The sequence below is a fragment of the Telmatherina bonti genome, assembly GCF_933228915.1.
Source record: "Telmatherina bonti genome assembly, chromosome: 3".
NCBI classification, from domain to species: Eukaryota; Metazoa; Chordata; class Actinopteri; order Atheriniformes; family Telmatherinidae; genus Telmatherina; species Telmatherina bonti.
In genome coordinates this window covers 9415463-9441045 of record NC_136621.1, presented here as the reverse complement: position 1 = coordinate 9441045, position 25583 = coordinate 9415463, and the positions used below count along the sequence as shown (strand labels likewise).

The 25583-nt window shown below is 42.1% G+C and overlaps 1 protein-coding gene across 1 annotated transcript in view; it reads right to left on the bottom strand.

The window, feature by feature from the left end:
- Positions 1-295: 295 nt before the first annotated feature.
- Positions 296-25583, bottom strand: part of LOC306772582 (neuronal acetylcholine receptor subunit alpha-7-like) — a gene marked incomplete at both ends in the record, with an annotated part of 67502 nt that continues 42214 nt past the window's right edge. The window contains 6 exons of the mRNA XM_079262128.1: positions 296-895; positions 2239-2348; positions 3686-3772; positions 4225-4419; positions 14328-14495; positions 16073-16152. Coding sequence (XP_079118254.1) covers positions 296-895; positions 2239-2348; positions 3686-3772; positions 4225-4419; positions 14328-14495; positions 16073-16152 — 1240 coding nt within the window. The remainder of the gene's footprint in view (positions 896-2238; positions 2349-3685; positions 3773-4224; positions 4420-14327; positions 14496-16072; positions 16153-25583) is intronic.

The following is a 25583-nucleotide window of genomic DNA, read 5'->3' as shown; positions in this document are numbered from 1 at the left end:
TCAGGTGTGGAAATAAAGACTGCATTTCTACATCATCAACTTCAGCATGTAGCCTCAGTTTTTAATGTGGCGTACTGTTTGTGTGGTGTTAGCCAAGAGAGACACCTTATAGAGAAAAAAACAGATCACTCCAACTCACAGATATGTAAAGACAGAAGGAGAGGTCTGATGTACAAAGGTTTTACTGAGGCTTCACCTTGTCATGGGGAGTGTCCTCATATGGAACAGATGTAATCATGATCGGATTCTTTACTGCTGCTGTAACGTTGCCTCTGAGGGGGGGAGAAGATCCACCTTATGTAAAGTCTTTGGACACCGCCTCAATGAAATTTGGAGCTGACATGAGTATAGCAAAGGTGCAGATGATGGAGAAAAGGGAGAAGGCCACCAGACATAACCGATCTACAACCGCCGCTGCAAATTTCCACTCGCTGCAGATTTCCTCCCCCTCGTCCTGCTCCCGGAAGCGCCTCGCAATGTACTGCACCTCCTCCAGGATCCGTGAGATCTCCGGAACCTGCTCCAACAGCAAAGTCCGTGTCTGGTCAGAGTGGATGTCGTGCTGGGAGGTGCCGTTGTGGTGGTTTCCTCCTCCACTTCCACCGCCAAAAACCGTCAAACTTGAATCAGTGCCGGGTGGAAAAGCTGGGTTGTCTGTGCCCATCGAGTGGTAACCAAAGAACAGGTTCATGCTGCCATTGGTTGTGGTCGACTGTGCGGAGGCCTGCCCTGGTATGGTGTTCATTTGAATGCTGCTGGTGCTGGTATGATGGGGAGAAGAGTGAGAGTATTTGTAGGTCAGAGGGCTGCTTGAGTTCACAGCTGATTTGCTTTCCTCTCCAGGCTTCTTCATGCGGAGGAACCAAGCGCACCAGTTCAGGAGAATGACTCGGACCTGGTTGAAAGGAGCATAGTTGGAACAAAGAAGTGGGAAAAAGGATGTAAGAACATTCAAATGTTATTCTTTCTAATACTATAAAACAGTGCCCAAACTAGCTAGCCTGGCACGCCAGACTGGAGTGCTCTACATAATCACTACAGAGCGACTCAATCTGGAGTCCCTCCGCCTCACAGAGATTCACATCGGTCTGAAACAAACCAGCCACTCTGATTGGTTGATCTGAGGAGACTCTTGCCTTGCATCACCACGTATTCTTCAAAGCATTCAAGATGGTCCACGGACGTAGCGGGAGTTCCTTTCTTTTTTCTGTTTCTGACTTACGATTAGGTTCAAAAAGCAACACTGTGTTGCCAATAACCCCATGTAGCCTCAGGTTTTTACAGCGAAAACGACACTGGTCATTTATGTCTTCTGTACTGCACGCCATGTGTATTTTCTTCTGTTGCGTTCGCTCTATTGAACACTTCTGGACATTGTAGACTGCTGCTTTACATGTCCGCCATTTTTCTGATAGGTTGACTCCACACTTGTTTGTCCCGCCCTGAAAATGAGTCTGAAAGTGAGTCCCTAGACCAGGGGTGGGCAACTCTGGTCCTCGAGGGCCACAGTCCTACAAGTGTTGGGAGTTTCCCTGCTGCTGACTTACATCAGACTTTCTTAGCAGACTCCTGCAGAGCTTGACATCCAACTGCACCAGTCTGTTAATTACCCACTGGTTTGCAGCAGCAGAGTTGCAGCAGGGTCCTGATTCTTTCCTGAATCAGTAATACTGTGCATCCAAAACAGCCAGTGAGTTTGTAGCATTTGCTGGTTTGTAACATGATGCTCAGGGCCAGAAAGAAAACCGTTGTGAGGTGGACTTTCTCAGCCTGAGGGTGCTGCTGGGTAATGATGGCTCCAGAAATGTGCGTTATAAATATGTACCATCAAACAAGTCAGAAACAATAGTTTTAATGTGAAAATGTGAAAAGTATTGCTTGTGGGTTTTAATCTGATTTTAATGTTCATCCATGACTGCTACGTGACTGCTGTTGAGGATGCACTGTATCATGAACGATTAAAGTGCAACATAATTCCACTTCCAAAGCCTTGTTTTTCTCCCAACCAGACGAGGATAAATCACCGTCCAGATCTACTTTAATTACACTAAAGTTGCAATTTAAAGCTGTGAAACGGAGCTAATGCAGTTAAAACAAGCAGTTCTTGGTTATTTCAGGACTTTGATGATCAATAAGTAGAGCTGATCTGCTTGGCTTTAATCACTAAACTGTATTCCATTTATCAGACTTTAATGTTTTATTCATGCTCGGTTTTCCATTTACAAATGGTTATCTCACCCATTTAGGCATCTTTCCTCCGCGGGGATCATGATGGTGGAACTGAAGAACGAGGACTGTTACCACCACAGACAGGCCCACAATCATCATGGTGCTGGCAAAGTACTGCGCTGCGGAGGGATGGAAACAAATATCATGTTTAATTTTACTGCAACCATCCTGCAGCTTCCTGGTGAGAAACATGAGAACTAAGCTGAGTCACTTGGCAGAACTGCATTATGGCCGAGTCAGTCATTCAGTCCGTGAGTCAGAGTGGAATTTATCCATGTCAACAAATCTCAGGTCTGAACAGCCCACGGCTTGAGAGGAGGATGACTGGATGTTTTGTTTCGTAATCTACAGTCCAGCCAACACACATGCACATGCATGATAGAGTGGAAGCCACGAGACGCAGAAATGCTCGGAGTCATGTAGAAGAGTACCGGGGTGTTTTTCTACATGACTACAATGTGCATTTTATTTACACTATGTGATGCAGGTGGGACTGCAGGACCCTGATGGTGGTGGTGGTGGGGTGGGGGGTGGGGGGTCCCTGTCTTTAATCAAGAATGCAGTTGTTTGATTTGAAGACATATTTTATTGTTTATATGCTCAAATATATAAATATATTGTTCTTTCTTTTCCAGTTTAGTGTTAAAGTTTCAACTTTCCTGCGCTCAAGATTAGTCTCTTTCCTCACATTCTGACACATCATCTGCGCTCTCATAACTTGTGAATATTTATTTCTCTCTCTGAACGAGCTGTCAGTCAAACATTCTTCAACCAACAGATTACAAGATAAATGCTGACCGAGCAAATCATCACCGCCTTCTGGGCTCGAAGGGAGAAAGCAGGGAGGAGCGTGAAAATAAGAAATCTTGCTTTCAAACAACAATAACGCTCCTGATGAAAGACAGGAAATGCCCACAGAAACAAACAGCTTTATGAAAGTCTGTTGGCTTTGCTTCATCTGCATCGTGTTGCTCCATCAAACCTCATGAAGGTAACTTTGCAGGTTTGTGTCAACTCTGTCTGCAGCCCTCACTCAGATCTCTTAACCTACTGAGTCTTTTTACTCTTTCCTGTTTCAGCGCGGTGTTACGCCGTGTAATGCTGTTGGTCTCTATAACATGATGCCTCCTACATCTCTGCACCTTTGTTCCAGTCACAACACATCCGGCAGTGAGTGAGTAGGAAAAAAACAACTTCTGCCATAAACCGCTTTATAAATGTCTTTGTTACCCTCCAATCATGGCTGACTGCTCTGATTCTACTAGCCTTGTTCTCCACATTGACCCACCACCCACCCGCCCTGTGGCGCTGTCCAGCTTGCTGAGATGGCGCCTACGGCTACGGCTCCTTAAGGAAAGACACTTGCTACTAATACAAAATTAGTTGTCTTTCTTCCCTTTTAGTCACTTTCAAAGTCTCCAAAATGAATAATAATGAAGGGCAGATAATGTCTTACCAATCAGAGGAACGGAGTCTGAAGTGGCAGGCATGATCTCTGCCACCAGCAGCATGAACACTGTCAGAGACAGGAGCACTGTTATGCCTGCAGAGAGAGAAAAACAAAGAGAAACTCTGTCAGCACTTGTCTACTGTCCTCTTTAGAGAACTCACAATGAACGCAGCTTTTTTTACTTTGACATAGATTAAAAAAGCTGCATATTTATTTTCGAGGGATTCTTTTATGTTTACGATGACCTGTTTCTCAAATGTTGGCATTTTGAAACAAGCTGGCATTTTCAGGTCCAGGTGATTATCTTTGCTGTATTTAGGACGGCTCTTTCATTCATCTGCTGTTGAACAGAATCCAACATGAATGCTAAACCACCCAGCCTTAATGTCAGCATTAGCATAGCAAAATTACAAATAAATGGTTTAGCACTGGATCTGTTGGGCTGAAGCAGGGAAAATGTTTGCTCAAGTCTTTGTTTTTCTGTTTTAGTCTGACACTGTTTTTTCGTTCTGCAGGGATGTGCTGATGTGAGTGTTTCTCTGTACCCAGTGAGATCTTTTCTCCAGAGTCAGCAGGGAGCAGGAAGACCAGCAAGGCCAGGCCAGAGATGAGCACGCACGGGATGAGCAGGTTGAGGCCATAATACAAAGTCCTGCGGCGCATAGTGACTGTGAACGTAACGTCAGGGTAAGGCTCCTTACAGCATTCGTAGTACAGCTCATTGCGCCTTGCCGGTACACCTGAGAGACAAATGAAGAGTGTAAAGGTGTCAGTCAGACGTAAGAAAGGCTGAATTATTCAGTGCGGTTCAGTGGCAGTCCCTAGAAGTCCCTAGTCTTACTAGAAGTGCACATTAGTTGTGGAATGAGCCTGTTCTTAGAGATATATCCATCAACAGTAGAAATACAACCTAAATAGATATGAGAGACATGCAATCTGAAAAGAAAAAGTGAGTTAGATTACAAACACTCAGATCACAGAAGAGAAATATTGTTGCTACTTTTCTCCTCAGTACATCTGTGACTGAGCATCTGTATGGATATCAACTCAGCAGTTTGTTTAAAAGGTTGTGGATGTTTCTTGCAGGTTGTACCAATGTGCTCCGCTGCCCTGCACATAATCTCCCTTCATATGTTCATCTATATTCTGCATAAACAGCATAAATAAGTTACCATTTGGGAATCTGTCTCTCTGACTGTATAAAGCCTTGTCAGTCTACAGCCCAAAGTTTTGCTATATAGGTTCAACTTTGCGCTCAGGGATTCAGAATCGCTGCAAAGCTTCTTCTTTTCTTTCCAGATAGTTATATCCATAGATTTTATTTTACATTAAATTTTCCAAAATTACCAAAAAACAAAAATTTTTAAATGTTAAAGGCTCCAGATATGTTGCATCCTTTCTATCCATCTGTTTTCTATAAATGCTTATTCCAGTCACGAGGGCTGGACCCTGTACGAGCAGCTAGTAGACAAGGAGCAGGGGGCATCCTGGACAGATTGCCGCTCACATGATTGTTACAGGCTTTTATACTGTCTTTATGTAAAATATTCAAAATATGTATATTACTTAGATATAATGTTGAAATTTCCATGTAAGGAGGTAGGACCCTACCCCCCCCCTCCCACTTTTTCTCAGCTCTTAAGACCACGTTTACATCAACAAGTGGCAGAGACAAACTGGGGGATAGTTCACAGACTCACTCACTGAACGCACACACTCGCACACACTCACTGTCGCAGACACACTGTCCTATCTGTCACTGCCTTCTCCAGACCTTGCCCTCCCTCCACTCACAGACGGTGAGTTGGATGGATGCGCCGGTTGGCTGAGACCGCACTTGGCTGTCTGGGAGACCCCACCGACATCCCCCTCCCTCCCATTTGTTTCCTTATGTTGTAACTGTCTGAATATGTGCTTTTCTTTTAGAGGTGTGTTTTTTGTTGCATCTTTATCGTTCCCCCCATTTAGGTGACACGTAGAGATATTTCTTCTTTTTTTAACACCCACCCATCCTCCCTCATTTTCCTCATTTTGCATAAAAAGGTGCGCTGCTTTCGTGGCTGCTGTTCCCTTTGTCTGGCTGATCCTGTTTATGTCACATGTATGTTGTTGTCTAAATCTTGGACAGGTTGTACTGGGATAATTTCATCGTGCTGGGACGCTGGCGAGAGAGGGGAAGGTGTGTTATGCACACACATGCTGTGTCAGAATGTCCACACTGCCCTCTAACCCCTTATTTACTCTGTCTGCTAAATCTACGAACTCAGTCTTTTGGCAGTTCAGACACGAAGCTAGCTATTTTCTCCTCGTCGCAGATCTGACTGCCAACTATCACCACGGCAACGACTGTGCGCTGTTCCAAATCTAGTCCAAACTGAAATTATTTTATCTTCTTATATTTTATTTTATCTTTCTTTGTTGCATATTTATTCAACAAATAAGGATATACAATGAATAAACTATAGTTTTTTTTTTTTAACTTGCTTTGACATTTGTGTCATTTCCACTTTTTTGATTTCCTGCCTGCAATGCTTTGTAGTTTATATTGACCCATCTAGTGACCATCGATGTTCACGACTTTTCAAGATGCATTGTGGGTAATTTTGACTGCACTACTTTTTTCTCTCTGGACATTCGGACATCGTCAGATGGAGTGACCACCATATAGGGCACCATGTAGGGAATTGTAGGACATTTGCCTTAGAGCAGGGATCCCCAATCCTGGTCCTCAAGGACCGGTGTCCTGCAGGTTTCCCAAGAATTCCTGCTGGAACACACCTGACTCAGACTCAGACAAGCTCTGCACATGTCTGCTAAATACACATTAATATGAATCAGGTGTGGTGCAGCGGGGAAAACCTGCGGGACACCGGTCCTCGAGGACCAGGACCAGGGATCCCTGCCTTAGAGAAGCTCTCTGTTTTGGGGGCAAATGTCCTTTTCTGCCAACAGGGGGCAGTATCACAAATATCTGCGTTGTGGAGTGTTCCTGATGTTTCCTTCTGTTGTTGGTCACTTAACTTTGCTTCGCTGGGAAAAAGACACATTAAAGTGGACAATGAGCTGTTTGAAAAAGTTTAAGTCATGAAACTTGTCCAGAAAAGCTGCTTTAACCTCCTTTTCTCTTCTGACATTTATGGTTTTTCATACTTTGGGCTCTTTGTGATAAATTTAGTTGTCAGCTCAAACTAACTTTTAACTATAATCAGCATTTGATCAAAGCACATGTCATGTCTGAAGCTACTGTGTTGTTTTTGAGGGATTGCACTTCTTTCCATCTGTGTTAAAAAATGTAAAAGCTTAGTGACTCAGACATTAGCCTCCAAGATGGTACAAAACTACCTTCATAAAGCTTCAAGCTCCATCCAGTTACTGTCCAGTGACCTTCCAGTTTTCTTTTTTGTTTCAGTTGCAGTTGGTAGGGGTTGAGCATGAACCTACATAGCCAGCTCACTACTAACTTTAGCAGATGTTTGTGCCCTCGAATGAAGGCTGACTGCATCTTGTTTCTTCTCTGAGCGCTCTGCAACCACAAAAGCCAGTTCGATGTCTTTTCTGCCGTACTGTCTGTTTCTTTACGTTGCTGTCTCTGATGTCCTCTTGAGTTTCTTTGAGGAATCCATCATGCTGCATGTGATGCAATCGGTGAAAAAAAACATTGTCAAGTGAAGTTTCTCTGCCTTGATGTAAATAAGCAATGCCAGTGTGGCATGAAAATGAGTCAGAAACACAATCTTTTAAGATCAGAAACGTATGTTGTCACACTTCAAGAGTAAAGGGTACAAAAAGCAAAACACATGATTTGTTTTCATGCGTTTCATGTTTTCATTGTGTTTTGTGTTTGCAGCCTTACAGACAAAGGAATGGGCAAAGTAGAGCATTTCCATCATAAACACTGCATTTTATACATGTGGACAAATGTTCTTGTTTGTATCAAATGGTCATCATAATTCAGTTGGTTTAGATTTGAAGTAGTGCTTATGTGTGGAGTTTATCTTTCTCTTTCTGTGATCGCCTCATGGATAAAGATATTAAAGACAAACTGAACGTCCATCACACTGACCTGCATTCAAAACAAGTTGAAAGTTTTAAAGAAACAAAGCTGATGGAAACTAAATCTAAAGTCTGAACTTTGTAGCCATTAAACTTTAAATTTCCACTTCAGGAGTTTCAGTGGTACACATCCAAAAGCAATCCTGAACCATTTGCTTATCCTTCATGCACTTCAGCTTCTGTTTGCTCTCCGTATATTCACACTTATGTAACTAATCTGCCTCTTATCAGATCAGCAGAAAACATTACTGTATGACCTTGTCCTGGTCATGGGAGATAGGTATAATAAGGTGTGTGTCTGAACTAGAGCCACTGTATCGTAAAATGATTATAGTGTGGCTTTGATTAATTTAATAATTACTACAATGTGGATTTACAAGTCATGTTCATGGCTTTTCTGTACTGAAATCACAATCCAGCAGGTCTATATGTGTGTTAATCAGAGATAAGGGGATTGTTGTGGCTTGCAGTCAACAATTAGTGGTGAGAAAATCAACCTAAGGTTGTCCAGATTTGATTATGGATTGTGAGTTTTTATCCATCCACATCAACTCTGTTCTTTTTTACATTATTTGCTTTAAAACAGTGAGACTGTGTTATGACCATAGACCGTATATGAAAGACGGACGGAGCCTCCGGCGGTTAAAAGTGAAGCCTATGCGGAAGTGCATAAAACTGCAGTTTCCCCTTCATCCACTAGGGGCTGCAAAACAGAGCAAATCCCCATAGACTCCCATGTTAAAAAGACCAACTTCACAGCAGAAATAAACATGTTTGGTTCAAAATCCATTTTCGGTTAATCGGTCAGGTTTATCTTCATGACAACTGTGGGGGGAGTGAATTTTCACTCCAACTCGCCAGTTTAAAAGTAATTTAATCTCGAAGCATATTTAGGGGCGTGTCCTTTTGATTGACAGATACTGATCTCCCACTTCAAGTAAGAAGAACGTTGAACAACCATGGTTTTTAGCCGGTTAACAACGTGACTTAACTTTAACCCGCTTACCTCCATTAGCTGGTTAGCTCCTGTTATCTCCGGGTTAGCTCGGTTAGCTCTTAGCTACCGAAAGCTCGGAGTTCGTTCGATGTCAATCACCCACCATGAGGCTCACAGCCCCCCTCTCATCTCCACCTCTTTGCCTATATTTGTATTTTCTGGGTGAGATGACGCGCATGCCCCTACCAAGATGGCGATGGTAGGAACCGCCCACCGAGCTTCACTTCCGCTCTTCAGAAACCTATGGGTGACGTCACAGAGGCTCCGCCAATCTCTTTTTATACAGTCTATGGTTATGACCACATCAGCAACACAATCTATATATACAATTAATTTTGGTGTGTACTACTATAGGGAATCATTTGACACATGTCTGTCTGCGTACACACTCCTCTTACTGTCTGCATGCACACTCTCCTGTCTCTTTGCATACACACTCTGCTGTCTGTCTGCATACACACTCGTCTGTCTGTCTGCATGCACACTCGTCTGTCTGTCTGCATACACACTCGCCTGTCTCTTTGCATACACACTCGTCTGTCTGTCTGCATGCACACTCGTCTGTCTGTCTGCATGCACACTCGCCTGTCTCTCTGCATACACACTCCTCTGTCTGTCTGCATACACACTCGCCTGTCTCTTTGCATACACACTCGTCTGTCTGTCTGCATGCACACTCGTCTGTCTGTCTGCATGCACACTCGTCTGTCTGTCTGCATGCACACTCGTCTGTCTGTCTGTCTGCATGCACACTCGTCTGTCTGTCTGCATGCACACTCGTCTGTCTCTTTGCATACACACTCCCCTTTCTGTCTGCATACACACTCTGCTGTCTGTCTGCATGCACACTCGTCTGTCTGTCTGCATGCACACTCGTCTGTCTGTCTGCATGCACACTCGTCTGTCTGTCTGCATGCACACTCGTCTGTCTGTCTGCATACACACTCTGCTGTCTGTCTGCATGCACACTCGTCTGTCTGTCTGCATACACACTCTGCTGTCTGTCTGCATACACACTCTGCTGTCTGTCTGCATACACACTCGTCTGTCTGTCTGCATACACACTCTGCTGTCTGTCTGCATACACACTCGTCTGTCTGTCTGCATACACACTCGTCTGTCTGTCTGCATACACACTCGTCTGTCTGTCTGCATGCACACTCGCCTGTCTCTTTGCATACACACTCCCCTTTCTGTCTGCATACACACTCTGCTGTCTGTCTGCATACACACTCGCCTGTCTCTTTGCATACACACTCGTCTGTCTGTCTGCATGCACACTCGTCTGTCTGTCTGCATGCACACTCGTCTGTCTGTCTGCATGCACACTCGTCTGTCTGTCTGTCTGCATACACACTCTGCTGTCTGTCTGCATGCACACTCGTCTGTCTCTTTGCATACACACTCCCCTTTCTGTCTGCATACACACTCTGCTGTCTGTCTGCATGCACACTCGTCTGTCTGTCTGCATGCACACTCGTCTGTCTGTCTGCATGCACACTCGTCTGTCTGTCTGCATACACACTCTGCTGTCTGTCTGCATGCACACTCGTCTGTCTCTTTGCATACACACTCCCCTTTCTGTCTGCATACACACTCTGCTGTCTGTCTGCATACACACTCGCCTGTCTCTTTGCATACACACTCCTCTGTCTGTCTGCATGCACACTCGTCTGTCTGTCTGCATGCACACTCGTCTGTCTGTCTGCATGCACACTCGTCTGTCTGTCTGCATACACACTCTGCTGTCTGTCTGCATACACACTCTGCTGTCTGTCTGCATACACACTCTGCTGTCTGTCTGCATACACACTCTGCTGTCTGTCTGCATACACACTCGTCTGTCTGTCTGCATACACACTCTGCTGTCTGTCTGCATACACACTCGTCTGTCTGTCTGCATACACACTCTGCTGTCTGTCTGCATACACACTCGTCTGTCTGTCTGCATACACACTCGTCTGTCTGTCTGCATGCACACTCGTCTGTCTGTCTGCATACATACTCGTCTGTCTGTCTGCATGCACACTCGGCTGTCTGTCTGCATACACACTCTGCTGTCTGTCTGCATACACACTCGTCTGTCTGTCTGCATACACATTCTGCTGTCTGTCTGCATACACACTCTGCTGTCTGTCTGCATACACACTCGTCTGTCTGTCTGCATACACACTCTGCTGTCTGTCTGCATACACACTCGTCTGTCTGTCTGCATGCACACTCTGCTGTCTGTCTGCATACACACTCGTCTGTCTGTCTGCATACACACTCTGCTGTCTGTCTGCATACACACTCGTCTGTCTGTCTGCATACACACTCGTCTGTCTGTCTGCATACACATTCTGCTGTCTGTCTGCATACACACTCTGCTGTCTGTCTGCATACACACTCGTCTGTCTGTCTGCATACACACTCTGCTGTCTGTCTGCATACACACTCATCTGTCTGTCTGCATACACACTCTGCTGTCTGTCTGCATACACACTCATCTGTCTGTCTGCATACACACTCTGCTGTCTGTCTGCATACACACTCGTCTGTCTGTCTGCATGCACACTCGTCTGTCTGTCTGCATACACACTCTGCTGTCTGTCTGCATACACACTCGTCTGTCTGTCTGCATACACACTCTGCCGTCTGTCTGCATACACACTCGTCTGTCTGTCTGCATACACACTCGTCTGTCTGTCTGCATGCACACTCGTCTGTCTGTCTGCATACATACTCGTCTGTCTGTCTGCATGCACACTCTGCTGTCTGTCTGCATACACACTCGTCTGTCTGTCTGCATGCACACTCGTCTGTCTGTCTGCATACATACTCGTCTGTCTGTCTGCATGCACACTCTGCTGTCTGTCTGCATACACACTCTGCTGTCTGTCTGCATACACACTCGTCTGTCTGTCTGCATACACATTCTGCTGTCTGTCTGCATACACACTCTGCTGTCTGTCTGCATACACACTCGTCTGTCTGTCTGCATACACACTCTGCTGTCTGTCTGCATACACACTCGTCTGTCTGTCTGCATACACACTCGTCTGTCTGTCTGCATACACACTCTGCTGTCTGTCTGCATACACACTCATCTGTCTGTCTGCATACACACTCTGCTGTCTGTCTGCATACACACTCTGCTGTCTGTCTGCATACACACTCGTCTGTCTGTCTGCATACACACTCGTCTGTCTGTCTGCATACACATTCTGCTGTCTGTCTGCATACACACTCTGCTGTCTGTCTGCATACACACTCGTCTGTCTGTCTGCATACACACTCTGCTGTCTGTCTGCATACACACTCGTCTGTCTGTCTGCATACACACTCGTCTGTCTGTCTGCATACACATTCTGCTGTCTGTCTGCATACACACTCTGCTGTCTGTCTGCATACACACTCGTCTGTCTGTCTGCATACACACTCTGCTGTCTGTCTGCATACACACTCGTCTGTCTGTCTGCATACACACTCTGCTGTCTGTCTGCATACACACTTGTCTGTCTGTCTGCATACACACTCGTCTGTCTGTCTGCATACACACTCTGCTGTCTGTCTGCATACACACTCTGCTGTCTGTCTGCATACACACTTGTCTGTCTGTCTGCATACACACTCCCCTTTCTGTCTGCGCACACACTCCCCTCCCACACAACCCACACACTCTTGTGGAGTCTGAATTTAAATGAATCGTATGGCTCCAATTTCCTTTCATTTAAACTGTGTCACCTAGACGCTGAAGAGAAATAGCCTTTGTTAGCCACCTATTAATTTGATGGATTGCAGACTTGCAGATGCATCATCTACATTTTCTGTGTGTGTGTGTGTGTGTGTGTGTGTGTGTGTGTGTGTGTGTGTGTGTGTGTGTGTGTGTGTGTGTGTGTGTACTTCTGCATGGGCATGGGTATGTTCTGAGACACCAGGACAGTGTGTGTTCTTGGCCAGCTTGCCGCCTGGCTGGCCTGAATTAAGTGAACCATCCCTAGGCCAGCTGTCACCTCATACAAACCCAACCCCCCCCCTCCTCTGTACTCCTCAGGCCAGCTGGGTGCACTCACTTCATAACTACGTCTGTGTCTGTGAGTTTTCTGTTGGCCTTTGACTAACAGCGAAAATTGTGTAAGAGATGACGCGAGTTCATCACATGGAGAAAGAAGATGATGTGAAGGAAAGGCATCGGACGAACACTTTAACCTTTATTATAATGATTTTAGTCTTGCATGTGTAACCTTTACACCTGCTTGAGATCCACTCACAGTTCAAGCCCAACGACCTCCAGGTGTGTTTGGTGTTTTATTGGACATTTCAGACATGTGTCCAAACTTCATCTGGATGCAGACTGCATGCTAATGCACGCTGAAATGGAAAGTTGTTTTAAAAAGACTCAAGCTGGAAACCTTCGGCGAGTCAAACTTCTGTTTTCACTGCAGTAACTAAAATGTTAGAAAGTAATGGAGATGTGGGGAAGATATTTTTACACCCCTGGAGATGGACTAGCAGTTATTGATCCTACTGTATTTTCTAGAAATTTATTCTCTGAAATTGGCAGAAACTTTACCATGAACTGAAGAAATTGTTGTTAATGTCTGTAAAATCTGTGAAATTTCTAGTTTGTGATAGTTTCATACTTTCTATCAGGGATGAGAAACAAACTGAATTAAAGAAGACTGAAACCGATGATAAAATTAAATTATATTAATTTTAAAAAAATTGCTTAATTAATCCCTGAAAATAATACTTAATATGGCAAATCAAGCTATTTTCCTTCTCATCCTGGTCAAACACTGACATGTACGCATGGTGCTACTGGAAGATACAAGATTTGATGTGAATGCAGGTGGATAAAACATTCAGCAGTGGGTTCACTTCCAACAGAGAACAATGACAGGAAAAGTTTTCTCACATGTCAGCGGACATATTCGTCCGAGCGCTGCAGGAAGGAACCTTTTAGCTTCTTGAAAAAGTCCCTGCAACTAGAAATTCTTTTAGTCTTCATGCATGTTGAGAAAAAGGTTTTACTTTTGATCTTCCATCCTTTCTCATCCTGTTTAAATGTCAACATCTGAAATTAATCTCTCAGACAGTCGTCAAAAGCTTAACTAAGATTATTTTGGGATGTTTATCTACTCTCAACTTTTCCATTCAAGAAAATTGTTTATTTACTAAAGTTTTGAATTCGATGCACATAAAAGAGGCGATTCCCCCCAGACCACCTGAAGCACTACTGATTAAACTTTGGTGGAAGCTGGAGCTGCTGCAGTGTCTCGAGTCCGTAACACTGACTCACTGTTTCAGTCCTTAGAGAAACACATGAACAACAATGAGCTGAAAATCCAGTCTCTCAGCATCATTTGCTTTCAGTCTGATATGTAGAGGATGAATCAACCTTCAAACCTCATCTTACTCCATGTTACATCATGCAGGTTCGTTCACATTTGTTTTTCTGCAAAAAAGCAGAAATAGTTTTGTTTAAAACAAAACTACTTCATCTCTTTTAAAAGGACAACTTTCATTTAACCTCAGAGGGATGTACAACTATCAAACACTGTTGGTTTATTGCTATAATATGCAGAAAGGTCTTTATTTGTCTCTTCATCTTACCAACAAGGTCCCATTCTCCGTTGGGTATGTAAGTGGAGATGTCAACATCCATCATCTGAAGGTCCAGCAGCCAGCCATTATGGGTCCAGGAGCCAAACTTCAGGTCACACTTCTGCACATCGAATGGGAACCACCGGACATCGATGTAGCAGGTACTTTTAAGGATACCTGAGAAGAGATTTAGTGAGACGGTATTGCACTTTGATACTTTATATTCCTGCCAAAGAATTATTATTCAATTATAATCATTATATTATCTTTACTGTTTTGTCCAATTTAGGGTGACATATCCCAGCAATCATCAGGCGAGAGGCAGGGTTCACTCTGGTCTGCTTGCCGGTTCATCGCAGGGCCGACAACGGAGACCCAAACACGTATTCACACTCACATTCACTCCTCAGGAGAAAGGGATCCGTTAAAGTGGAACTATTATGTGCATTTCAGGCTAATTTATTTTTATTTCTGAGCCCAGAAGGGCTGGGATTGGTCGAGTTATTGTCACAAATCGCTTTATTTACTTCAGACCGACCCTCTCCGTAGGCTGTCAGATCAGCCTGCGGGCAAAACGAGTGGATTGAGACTCTTCCGCATTAAGCCCCGCCTCCCGCCACTGCACTACATCAGGAGCGCGCACCGCACCTGCTTTCGCCGTCCTTGTAACATCTCATAAACAGAAGGATTAGGCTAATATGAACTCAATTAAAAAAAAAAAAATACCATGTCAACACATAGCATACATGTGTTGGAACCTGAATCAGAGCCTGAAAACGAAGTGGAAAACAGCAACCCACAGCAACGAATGCAGCAGGATGTCTCTCTTTGGTAAACTCACCAGCCATCGTTGGAAATCACTTTATCCGATGTTTTCCACCCGCCTGATGTATTTGTACATGCCCTTGTTAACCAGTAGAAGGTAACCAATCACCGAACCTTATCCCCCGGGACGTCACAAGGATTTCCAAGTAGAAAAAACTCTCTAAAACGACGCGTTTTTCGTCGCGATGGAAACCGAATGGAGAGAGTGCTGGAACTCAAACTCAAACTCAAACATGCGTTTAGGTGATAAAAAACAGTGCCGTTCACATGTCTGATGAGGATTCAACACTGTAGAAAGCTCAGAAAACTTGAAATACCATAATAGCACCCCTTTAACCTAACATGCATGTCTTTGGACTGTAGGAGGAAGTCACAGTACACACAGAAAACCCACACATACACACGGAGAACATGCAAACTCCACACAGAAAGGCCGACGTCCAAACCCTGTTCCAACCAGCAACCTTCATGCTGCGGTGCAAACCACCACACCATCTTGCAATTATTATAAATAACAAAATGTAAGTGTTATAGTGCAATTTTCCATTTAGCAGCATTTTTATACAATCATAAAACCTCATATTTATTCACTTCCCTAATCCGTTGATAGTTTGATAACTGGGTTTAACTGTGACCTCAGTGAAAATTTATAACGGCGTGTTTTCTGGTGTTACACTGGCTGCTTTGAGTATTTTCTAAACTGTTGGATCTTTTGGGACCGCCGACACATCTGTCACCCAGAACTGTGAAAACATCTGGCGATGTTTACATCTGTGCTCTTTGTGAAAGGAACAGTCATACTGGTCTAGGTGGATTTAAAAGCTACGGAAACCCAGATGACCATTCAGAATGACCAACTTGACAGAACTTGTGAAGAAAAACCAAAGAAAAGATGTTTGACAGCGAGAGAGAAGCGGGGAATAACGCACCTGGTGGGAGGTACTGGCAGGCTCCTGAGGCGTTGACCAACACATTGGTATGAAACGTCGCATCGAACCTCTCGTCAGCGCTACATGGAGACAAAAGGGTTTCACATTAAAGTGAAAATATAAATAAAGTTTTTTTTTATTATTAAAGAATGAAAACCAGAAGTAACAGAACTGAGAAAGACAAAAAAAAAAAGTTAAATCGTCCAGGAGAAACACAAACAATAAGAATGAAGGTGACACAAGGAGGGATTAATATAGATCCCAGACCGGATTTAATTTCCTCATCTTATTAAACAAACGTAGATGTCTGTTTCTGAGAGCCCCTCAGACAGACAAGGATTCATTTATTCATAATGTAAAAGGCAAGTCTGCATGTCTGGTATGAGAACAACATCCCAGCATTTCTCTCACCCGCCTCTTCACATTTTTCATTTGGTGAATGACTTCAGAAATCTTTTATATGAATCTATGATCAGATCTAACCAACCAAGTCTACCATCCAGATGAAAGTTATTGCTTCCTGGATTCATATAGTTTTCATTTAAGTTTTGTTACTGACTTACATTCGTCCATAACTGGCAATGAAGAGGTTAAACACTTATCCGCTTATTCTTTTATTATAACATTTAGTCACTTTCCAGTATGTTAACAGAGTACAGTAGATCGTAGACAGACAGCGAACCATCGTTTGTTAATGTCTGTTATTGTAATTCTTCCAGTATGAGACTGAGGCAGAGCGAGGGTGTGGGGCGAATACTAAAACTCTCAGTGAAGGCATTTTCTTCCACGGCTGAAACATAAACTTCGGTAGAGTGTGCTTGGTGCCGAGCCCAGGAGGCGTATAAGAGTACAAGGCTTTACCCGATGCCAATTTATAGCCTCTAAATCAATCATGTGAATCTAATCAGTCTTTTCACTTGGCAGAGAGGTGGATAAACAAAGAGGCTGCGAGAACACGGTGAAATCATCACTCTCATTTACTGCATCGAAAAAATCAGCCGTATTACCTGTATTTAGCCTTCTAATGGTATTCAGAATGTATTTGTCTGATGTGAACACTGGAAAGCAAATAAGAAGGTTTAATTTCTCAAACTCGACATCAGGGCATGAATACGGAATTTACTGGGGAGAAAAATGATTCAGAAGACTTTAATCCACACTTGGGTTATAGGCTCATACGAGGATAAATATTCATACTCTCAGAGACCAGTTCTGACCAGGACTTAAAAGGGAATAAAATCTTCAAATGTTTTCTGAAGCAGGACACCAGCGTGGGCTAATAAAGCCAAAACTGGGGGTTAAATAAACTCTTTGTTAGGATTAGTGAGGAACGTGGCAGCAGCATGTTGAATTAACCAAAGTCTGGAAAGGTTGTGTTTGCTCACAAGTAAAAAGAAAAGTAGTCATGTAAATAGATGAAAGCATGGATAAAGATGTGCTTTATCTGACATTAGAAATTCCAGATATGAGCATGATCAAAGCTTGACATCCACATGTAATGATTCTCCCCCTTTTTGCACTAATCCTCCAGATATAAAGACATAAAGAAATTGCACGTGGTTTACTTGCAAACAATAAATCATAATCCAGTGTGAATAAAGAACAAGAGAAAATCAGAAACATGAAGGGAATGATCTTTGAAAAGCTCAGAGACAACCTGGTGTTCAGTCTTCATACAGTATGAAGCAATACGAGCAAAGCCGCGTATGTTCAGCTGCTTGGCTCGCTGCATGTGTAGCAGGTTAACAAGCAGGATGTGCTTTGGTCATTTTATTTATTCATGTTTCTTAATACAGTTCTTCCCTCAAACGGTCCATCCTGGTTGTACTGAAGATATACGAACATCACAACATTAAAAATCTAACTCTGCAGGCGTTTTAGGGCTCTAACACACATCCTGCACTTGCTGCTGGACGCAGCTCATCGTACGGAGACGGAGGGAAGGAAATACTTCCAGCTGGGCTGCGTCACCACGTCTCGTACGTCATTTTGTCATTGCCGAGGGGAAAACTTTTGCTTGGTTTACAGTTTAATCCTGGCCGCAAAGAAAACAAAGAAACCCTCCGGATGTCGTTTTCTCTCAGCCTCGTCTTCTTAACAACCACCGTCTCAGATTTGTTTTCTTCATCTCTAAATATGGATGAAAATCAGTGTTTCCCTGCTAATCTGAACTGAGAAAGTTCACGTAAAGCTGTTAAAAAAGGAGCATTTAACAAACAGACACCATTAAAACACACCCAACATGCGAGGTCTGATAGAGATCGGCCACATTAAGTATTGATATGATGCAAATAAAAAAACCTTTGTTCGTATAAACTGGATGACAGTTTAGTCACATGTAACTGAATGTTTTCAGCCATTTGGTCTTTAGTGCGTCTTTTCTATTTGGCTGTTTCTTACAGCTGTTGAAACAGAAATCAGTCAGATTTAATGATGCTTTTCTGCAGAATAAAATGTTTGGAATAGATTTTGCAGCGTAGTTTTACCACGGTCATGTTGGAGGATTCAGACCTGATGCCTGAGCTGCCTTAGAGTGGGCTGAAGGAATATCCATCCATCACTTTGTTCTACCAATTAACTGAGGTCCTCTTGAAGGAAGACCGACACGTCCCTCTCCCCAGCAACACTCTCCAGCTCCTCCTGAGGAAAATAATCCCCCAGCAGGTCCTGGGTCTCCTCTCACTAGCATGTACCAAGATAACCTCAGAGGGGAGGCGATCAGGAAGCACACTCATCAGACGCTTAAACCGCCTCGGATCACTTTGATGCAAAGGAGTCGTGATTTTATTTCAAGCTGCACCCAGATGTGTGTCGGCCGATGCTTTGTGCTCTAGATGTGAACAATTTAAATTAAATGTATATATTTTAAAATGTTACTTAATAACATAAAGTTGAGGAAGACAAAAGGCAGAACTCAGAATTGATCCGTCTGTGGTGCATGATGGCTGCGTGTGAAATCCAACTAGCACCCTCTGCAAGTTGTAGTGACTCAAACTCAGCTGACTTTCATCCCACTCAACCATGCAGATCCTGATCCGAGGAAACCAACAGAACCACAAGATCTAAACATTCACAAGTGCTTGTCGGACCTGGGTTATGACCACACAGCCTCGAGGCAGGATTCTTCTCTGAAAACAACTCTGCTTTTTCTTTCAACCAGTGTGTGCTGCACGGGGATAAACAACAGCTAGACTTCTCCACTTTACACGAGCCGAAACAAAAAGACAAACCTTCTGATCTTAGAAAACTCCAGCTGAGCCCCACAGTGAGCCAGAAGCTTCCAACCTTTGTTACATGTCCATCTCTGCAGCAAGCTGCCATCCACATCACCAGGGCAGGTTTCATAATTCCAGGTCAGCCCTACAGGGATTCCATCACAACCTGCAGCCTGAATGAGGATTAAAGGCCTCAGCAGCTAATCTGGTGAGCAGCGTGCTGACATCTGGTACGGACATGTACAAAGATAAGACCCAAGGCAAAGACGCCTGATTCAGAGAGGACATTTCTGAACATTTACAAACACAAAGTAATATTAGATCAGTAGCTGTTTCATCATTTGAGGAATATTGAAACTGTGGAATCACAGAAACCATTTAGCAGCAGAGAGTCGACACTACAGTGGCTGGAAAGTGCAAAACAAGTTAAAGTTTCAAAAAACACATTTCAAAATTAAAAAACAACATTACATTTTGAAAACAAATTCACAATATAAAAACAAATTTCAATTTTAAAAAACAAATTTAAATTTAAAAAGAAAATCCTTTTTAGGAAACAATATTATTAGTATAGTATAATAATAGTATATTTGTTTCCAAAAAAGGGAATTTTTGAAATTGAAATTAGTTTTTTATATTGTGATTTTTATTTCAAAATGTAATGTTTTTTAATTTTGATGTTTTTTTTTTAAATTTGGTTTTTTTTTTCACTTCCCAGCCACCGTACGAGACGAACGATGAAAGTGATGTATAAAAAAATCCAACAAAATAATTGTTGTTTTCTCAGATTCACTGCAGTCTTTAAGCTTTTACTGTTAAAAGAAAAGGGAAAAAAGGAACATTTTATATTTGCAAGATGTTTTTCAACAAATACTTCATTTAAGAGTTAACAATATACAAACAACAGTTAAATGGTTAAAAGTAAGGAGATAAGGACTTTTGGTTTTACATTCAAACCCAAACCATGAGGTTTTACGACTCGCGCAGGTACCGCGGCAAATTTGGAAAAGATTTGTTACAGTCACTGAAAAAGTTCTTCTACATTTTAAATCCAGTTTAAAAACCCTTTTCTCATGCAGCTGTGCATTAAAACTGCCAGGTAATTTAACTTATCAAGCATCTCATCATGTTAATTTATTGGGATTGTTGATCTTTCTTGCTGCCTTTTGCTACTTTTATATATTTTATTTGTAACTTCTGTCATATTTCTTAAGTTTTGTTTAAAGTGCTTGAATTGTCTTCTGCATAAAATCTGCTATAAAGATAAACTCACATCGCCTTGAAGAGAAAGTTTAAATATTCCCAGGCTGTTCCAGAAAGAGACTGGATCACATGCAGACATGGAAATATGAGGCAGGAAACGTCCTGAAGATCTTTTTTTATGGTAGTTAGAGATTACCTTGTAGTTTGTATTGAACTGTTTTGCTGTATTTAACATTGTTTCATCTTTTTTTTTTCTTGCAAACCGACCTGAGTCACATTCATGCAGCTGCATTTAGATACCATCAGTTTCATGAACCAAGAGAAATTAAGATCCGTGCGTGCACCTGCGCACGTTTCCAGATTTGACTTATGCTGATAAGAGCTGCTGCTTCAGGCTCTTTTCCGACGCATTACATTATTTTTCACTGACTTATTAATATTCTGCCTTTTTCCAAATATATATTTTCTATGCAGTGCATGTCCTGCAGCTGAAGTATACAGAGATGTTAACTACATAAACTGGACCAAACTGTCGGCACATCCGGCTGCAAATCTCCTGGGATCATGAGTTCCCTTGGTTTGGGACAGGTTAATGGCACCAGAGAGCTCTGGGAATCTGGTGGGTTATCATGTGCCAATATTCTGCACTAAATTATCAAGTTTTACAAACTAGGCTTTTTTTTTTAACTGATATTATTTATTATTTCTCTGTAACAAGTATTGATTGATGTATTGATATCAATGCTGATTGTTTATCCAGGCAAGACGAAGGCTACTGACTATTTGCTGACTCTGTCTGTAGAAAGCATCATCATCATCATCATCATCAGCTGAACGTTTAAATAAGAAGCCAAACACCTTCATCCACTTCCTCCTGCACCCTTCAAATGCTTGATCTAACCTCTTGTCGTTTTCCTTTTGTGACCAAGTCTTGTAACTGCAGTGACCTCATTTCCTGATGGGAATCATTAAATCTTAATCTCATAATTTTAATCTTTTCTTCTATTTTTGTTCTTAATTCATAAAAAGAGGAGCAAATGATTTTACTAAGGATTTATGCTGAATGCATAAAGAACGTCAGATTCAATCTGGGTTGGTGTCAGGACTCTTGTCATTATCATCGCTATCGGTGATCCCCACCGTAAGCGGCTTAATGTTCTGTGTCATCTCAGCCAGATATCCCAAACCTCCTGCCTGTCTCCTCCTCTGTGACACACAGAACTGGAGCCAAACTGGAAATATGTCTCTATCTCCCCGTCATGAAGCAATCCTCAATCATCTTGAAGGAGCTAAAAGCCCATCAATCAAATGGATCTCTGCCTCATGCCACGCTGTCTTTTTCCCATTACTAGTCCACTTCCTGAGGTGTAAATGTGCAAGAGAGTGTGGAGACATGAGGACAATCGATGCCTAGAAAACAGCTTACTCCGGTGTGAAATACCTGCCGTTTGAGCGTTATAATAACGATCCACATGCAACCTCCCTCCTTTGCTGTGTTTCTACAGAATCAACTTGGTAGAAAAAAGAGCCGTTTTAGTCACATAAAGCTGAAAAGAAGACAAGCATCACTACGGTTCATCCTCTGGTGATATTCTCTGCACATTACTGGGATTAATGTTTAGCTATGGAAGTCCTCGATCAACAGGTGTTTTTTTCCATCATTTTATTTGCTGCAGGAAAATGTAAATGAACCTTGCAACTGCAAAAACCTTCCTTGCAGGAGGCAGAGTATCTTTCCCGCATAAATGCATTTGTCCGAAAGGAAAAACACTTAAGAATGATCTAAAAACAAGAGGAGGAAAAAAGGGAGAATAAATCTGCTTTCCTCTCTCAGCGCTCTGCGTTGCGTCCTCTGGGACAGGACAGTCCTCACCAGATAAAGTCACTTCACACCTGAGGTGTTGCTGTTGTGATTTCATTTGGTCACAGCTGTTTTACAAAAGGGCTTAATGTTCTTGATGTTATTTGTTCATCTAGCATGTGGGCTGCAGTCTGCAAAACTGCTACAAAATCCTAAAAAAAGAGTTTGTGTTGTTGGACAACTATGTTGTCACAGAAGAGGTTAAACCCTAAAGGATGTGGGAGGTCCTTGAACGCTTCACAGAACTGTGCAGGTTCAGATCACCGCGTGCAAAGCAGTCACACGAACACACGACAACCTGCAGTAATCTGGCCAAGCAGGGGGAAAAGCACAGACGGCTTATCTATATCCAAACAGGCTGAACAGGATCGAGGTTTGCTTAGACCGACCTCCGAATAAAAGAATCCACTGAGCTGTTTTAAGAAACAGATTATTTCCATTCAGTACCAAAGGTATAAAAGAGATCACTTCACATCTTCACATCAGTTAAATATGAGAGTGAAAAGTAAGAGATGAAATGACAGAAATGAATATGGATTAGACTTTATCTTCTTAGGCTGGAGACATTATTGGTAGGTGAGCCTCTATGCTGACACTTCCAGCCACTTAACGTCGTATTTTCACTTTTCTGGAGTTTACAGACAACAGATGTAAAGGTTCCTGGGAGCTGTGGTTCATGTCCTCCCACAGGGGAGTCATCTCAATCATCCCATTAAATGCAGCAGCGACCTGGAGAGAAATCCGTCTGCAGAATATTTCTTCCCGCGGTGTTATCAGACAAAGACAAACGGAGTATCCACAGTATCTGACCGCAGCAGAAAGCCATTTGGTGTAAACAAACAAGCCCGATAGAAGCAAGAATCACAAAACTTGATGACAGTCATGGAAACGCACAATAGAAACCCAAAAGAGATAATAAGAATTTCCTGCTGAAAGATAAATGATTCTGATCTTTCTGAGAGCCGGTAGCTGTGGAAGTAATTGCAAACGGGACTTTCATTAGTTTCGTGATGTTTTCCATAAGACTGATTCATTTGATCAAATCGTTGTTCTGAAGGACAAAAGCTGATGAGAAAACCTGAAATGTGAAATGGTTAAACAATTCATCACTCTGACGGTTATTACTGCTGTAATTCTGCAAACTTGCAGCATTCAGGTCGCTTTTTCTGCTGTTGAAACTTTCAGAACTTCCTGAAAATATCTTTTAAAAAGTCAGAATGTTGTCATTTTGTGACATTTCTGATCTCAGAAAGGCTGCCTGAGTCTGAAAATCACTATTTACATTCTTCACAGGATAACCATTTACCATATTTTCCAGACAATAAGTCACTCGAGAGTATTAGTCACACTATTGGCCAAACATACAAAATTAGGTCGGAAAAAACATACAGAAGTTGCATTTTTTACAGGTAATTTATTTTGCAAACTACTTGACCAAAAACAGACATTACGTCATCTTGGAGGTTATGAAGGTTATTCAGATACACGAAAAATAAACATGAACAGAAAAGGTGTCCAGTGTTTATGTAACGTTACAGTTTTACCTAACTATAGCCTAAAGAACAAAATAAGTGTCTCACTGCACATCACTAAATCCTAGGGCTGTGACGATATGCTTTTGTCCCGATTCGATTTTTTGGGTGTTGATTCGATTTAAATTGCGATTCTAAAAATTCTTTGATATTTCTGATTTTCGTGGATTAAAAACCAAAAAGAATTTACAAAACTTTTTATTTTGGGAGAAATTTTTCTTGATTTCAGTGAGGAGAAAACAACACCGTAGCCAGACCATCATTCTGCTGCTATAATGCCCAAGAAGACGAGTAAAAAGATCAATAAAACCAATAAAAATGACAAAAACTTTGGGGTAGATTAATTTTATTTCATTAAAAAAAAAACCAAGTTTTTTTTAAACAAAAAAAAAAAAGATTTTAAAATTGTGAAACAAAAAAATCCAGATTTTTGATTTTTCGATTCGATTTGCCCACCCCTACTAAATCCATTGAATTCTTTGTCCTCTGTGTCACTTCTGAAAAACTCCATGTGGAGACGTAACCGCACCAACTACCCGCAGCACGTTGTTGAAACACCCACTGGGGAACTCGTTCCTCGAGCTGTGGACATCGAACTTTGAGCTTTTTTGTTTTCTTCACCACAGTAAGAGTCTGCTTCACGCCACTATCTAACAAGTTTCTCATTAACTCCAAACCTTCTAGCTGGAAATTTTTACTACTAGCTTGTCGTCTGTGGAATATGATTTTCTTTTGGGGGCCGTTCAGTTGTTCTCAGTTCTCTTTCTGAGTTCATGTGTTCCGTTTAAATTTGGTTAAGATGTCGGAGACATCGGTGCGTAAGTCTAGAGTTCCCTCTTGTTGCTGTCTGTGAAATTATATATATATTTTGATGTGTATGTTTGTTTGGAGTATAAGTCACAGGGACAGCTAACCTATGAAAAAAAGTGTGACTTATAGTCTGGAAAATCCGGTACATCTGTATGTTCCCAGTAGCTGACTAAGCAGATAAATGGGTTGATAAGTACATGAACTCTTGCTCAGTCTGAAATAGTTGAAGGGACTAAGTTGGTCATTTAAAAGAAAATACCCACACTTTTCCTTAACTTAGACATATCTCCTTGTATGAATAACCAACTCTATTCCTATGTGAACGAAGCAAACGGGACTCACACATAAACGCACTTTTTTGTTTTATTCAGGACATTAGAAAAGCCCCACAAGTTGTAATTTTACAAGTCAGGAGTCCAGGAGGAAAGTTATTCAGCAGACCCAACGCGAACCTCTGCCCGGCAAGACTCATTTCAGGCATGGATGAGAATCGTCACACCGGTAGACCACCGATTCTTCTGATAGTCACAGATTCAAGAAAACCACCTAATCTTCCTCATTCATGATGTATGAGCATTTTCTTCAACCCAAGTTTAGGTGACAGACTGAGATAAAATTGAAATCAAATAGAAAACCTAATATTTATAATATTTACATTTCCATAAACACACATGATTACAAGATAATTCCACTGGTTTCACCTTTAGAAAGCTCACATAGAAACTACAGAAACAACATAAAGGAGAGTGTTGAAAAGTTTTTATATGAAGAGAGCAGAAGCAAATCATAATCATCATCAGAGAATTCATCCTCTACTGTTTCAGCACTTTGCATTTATTCTAAAGTCACTCTGAATCACAACTACTGTTTAATAATAATAAAAAAAAAAA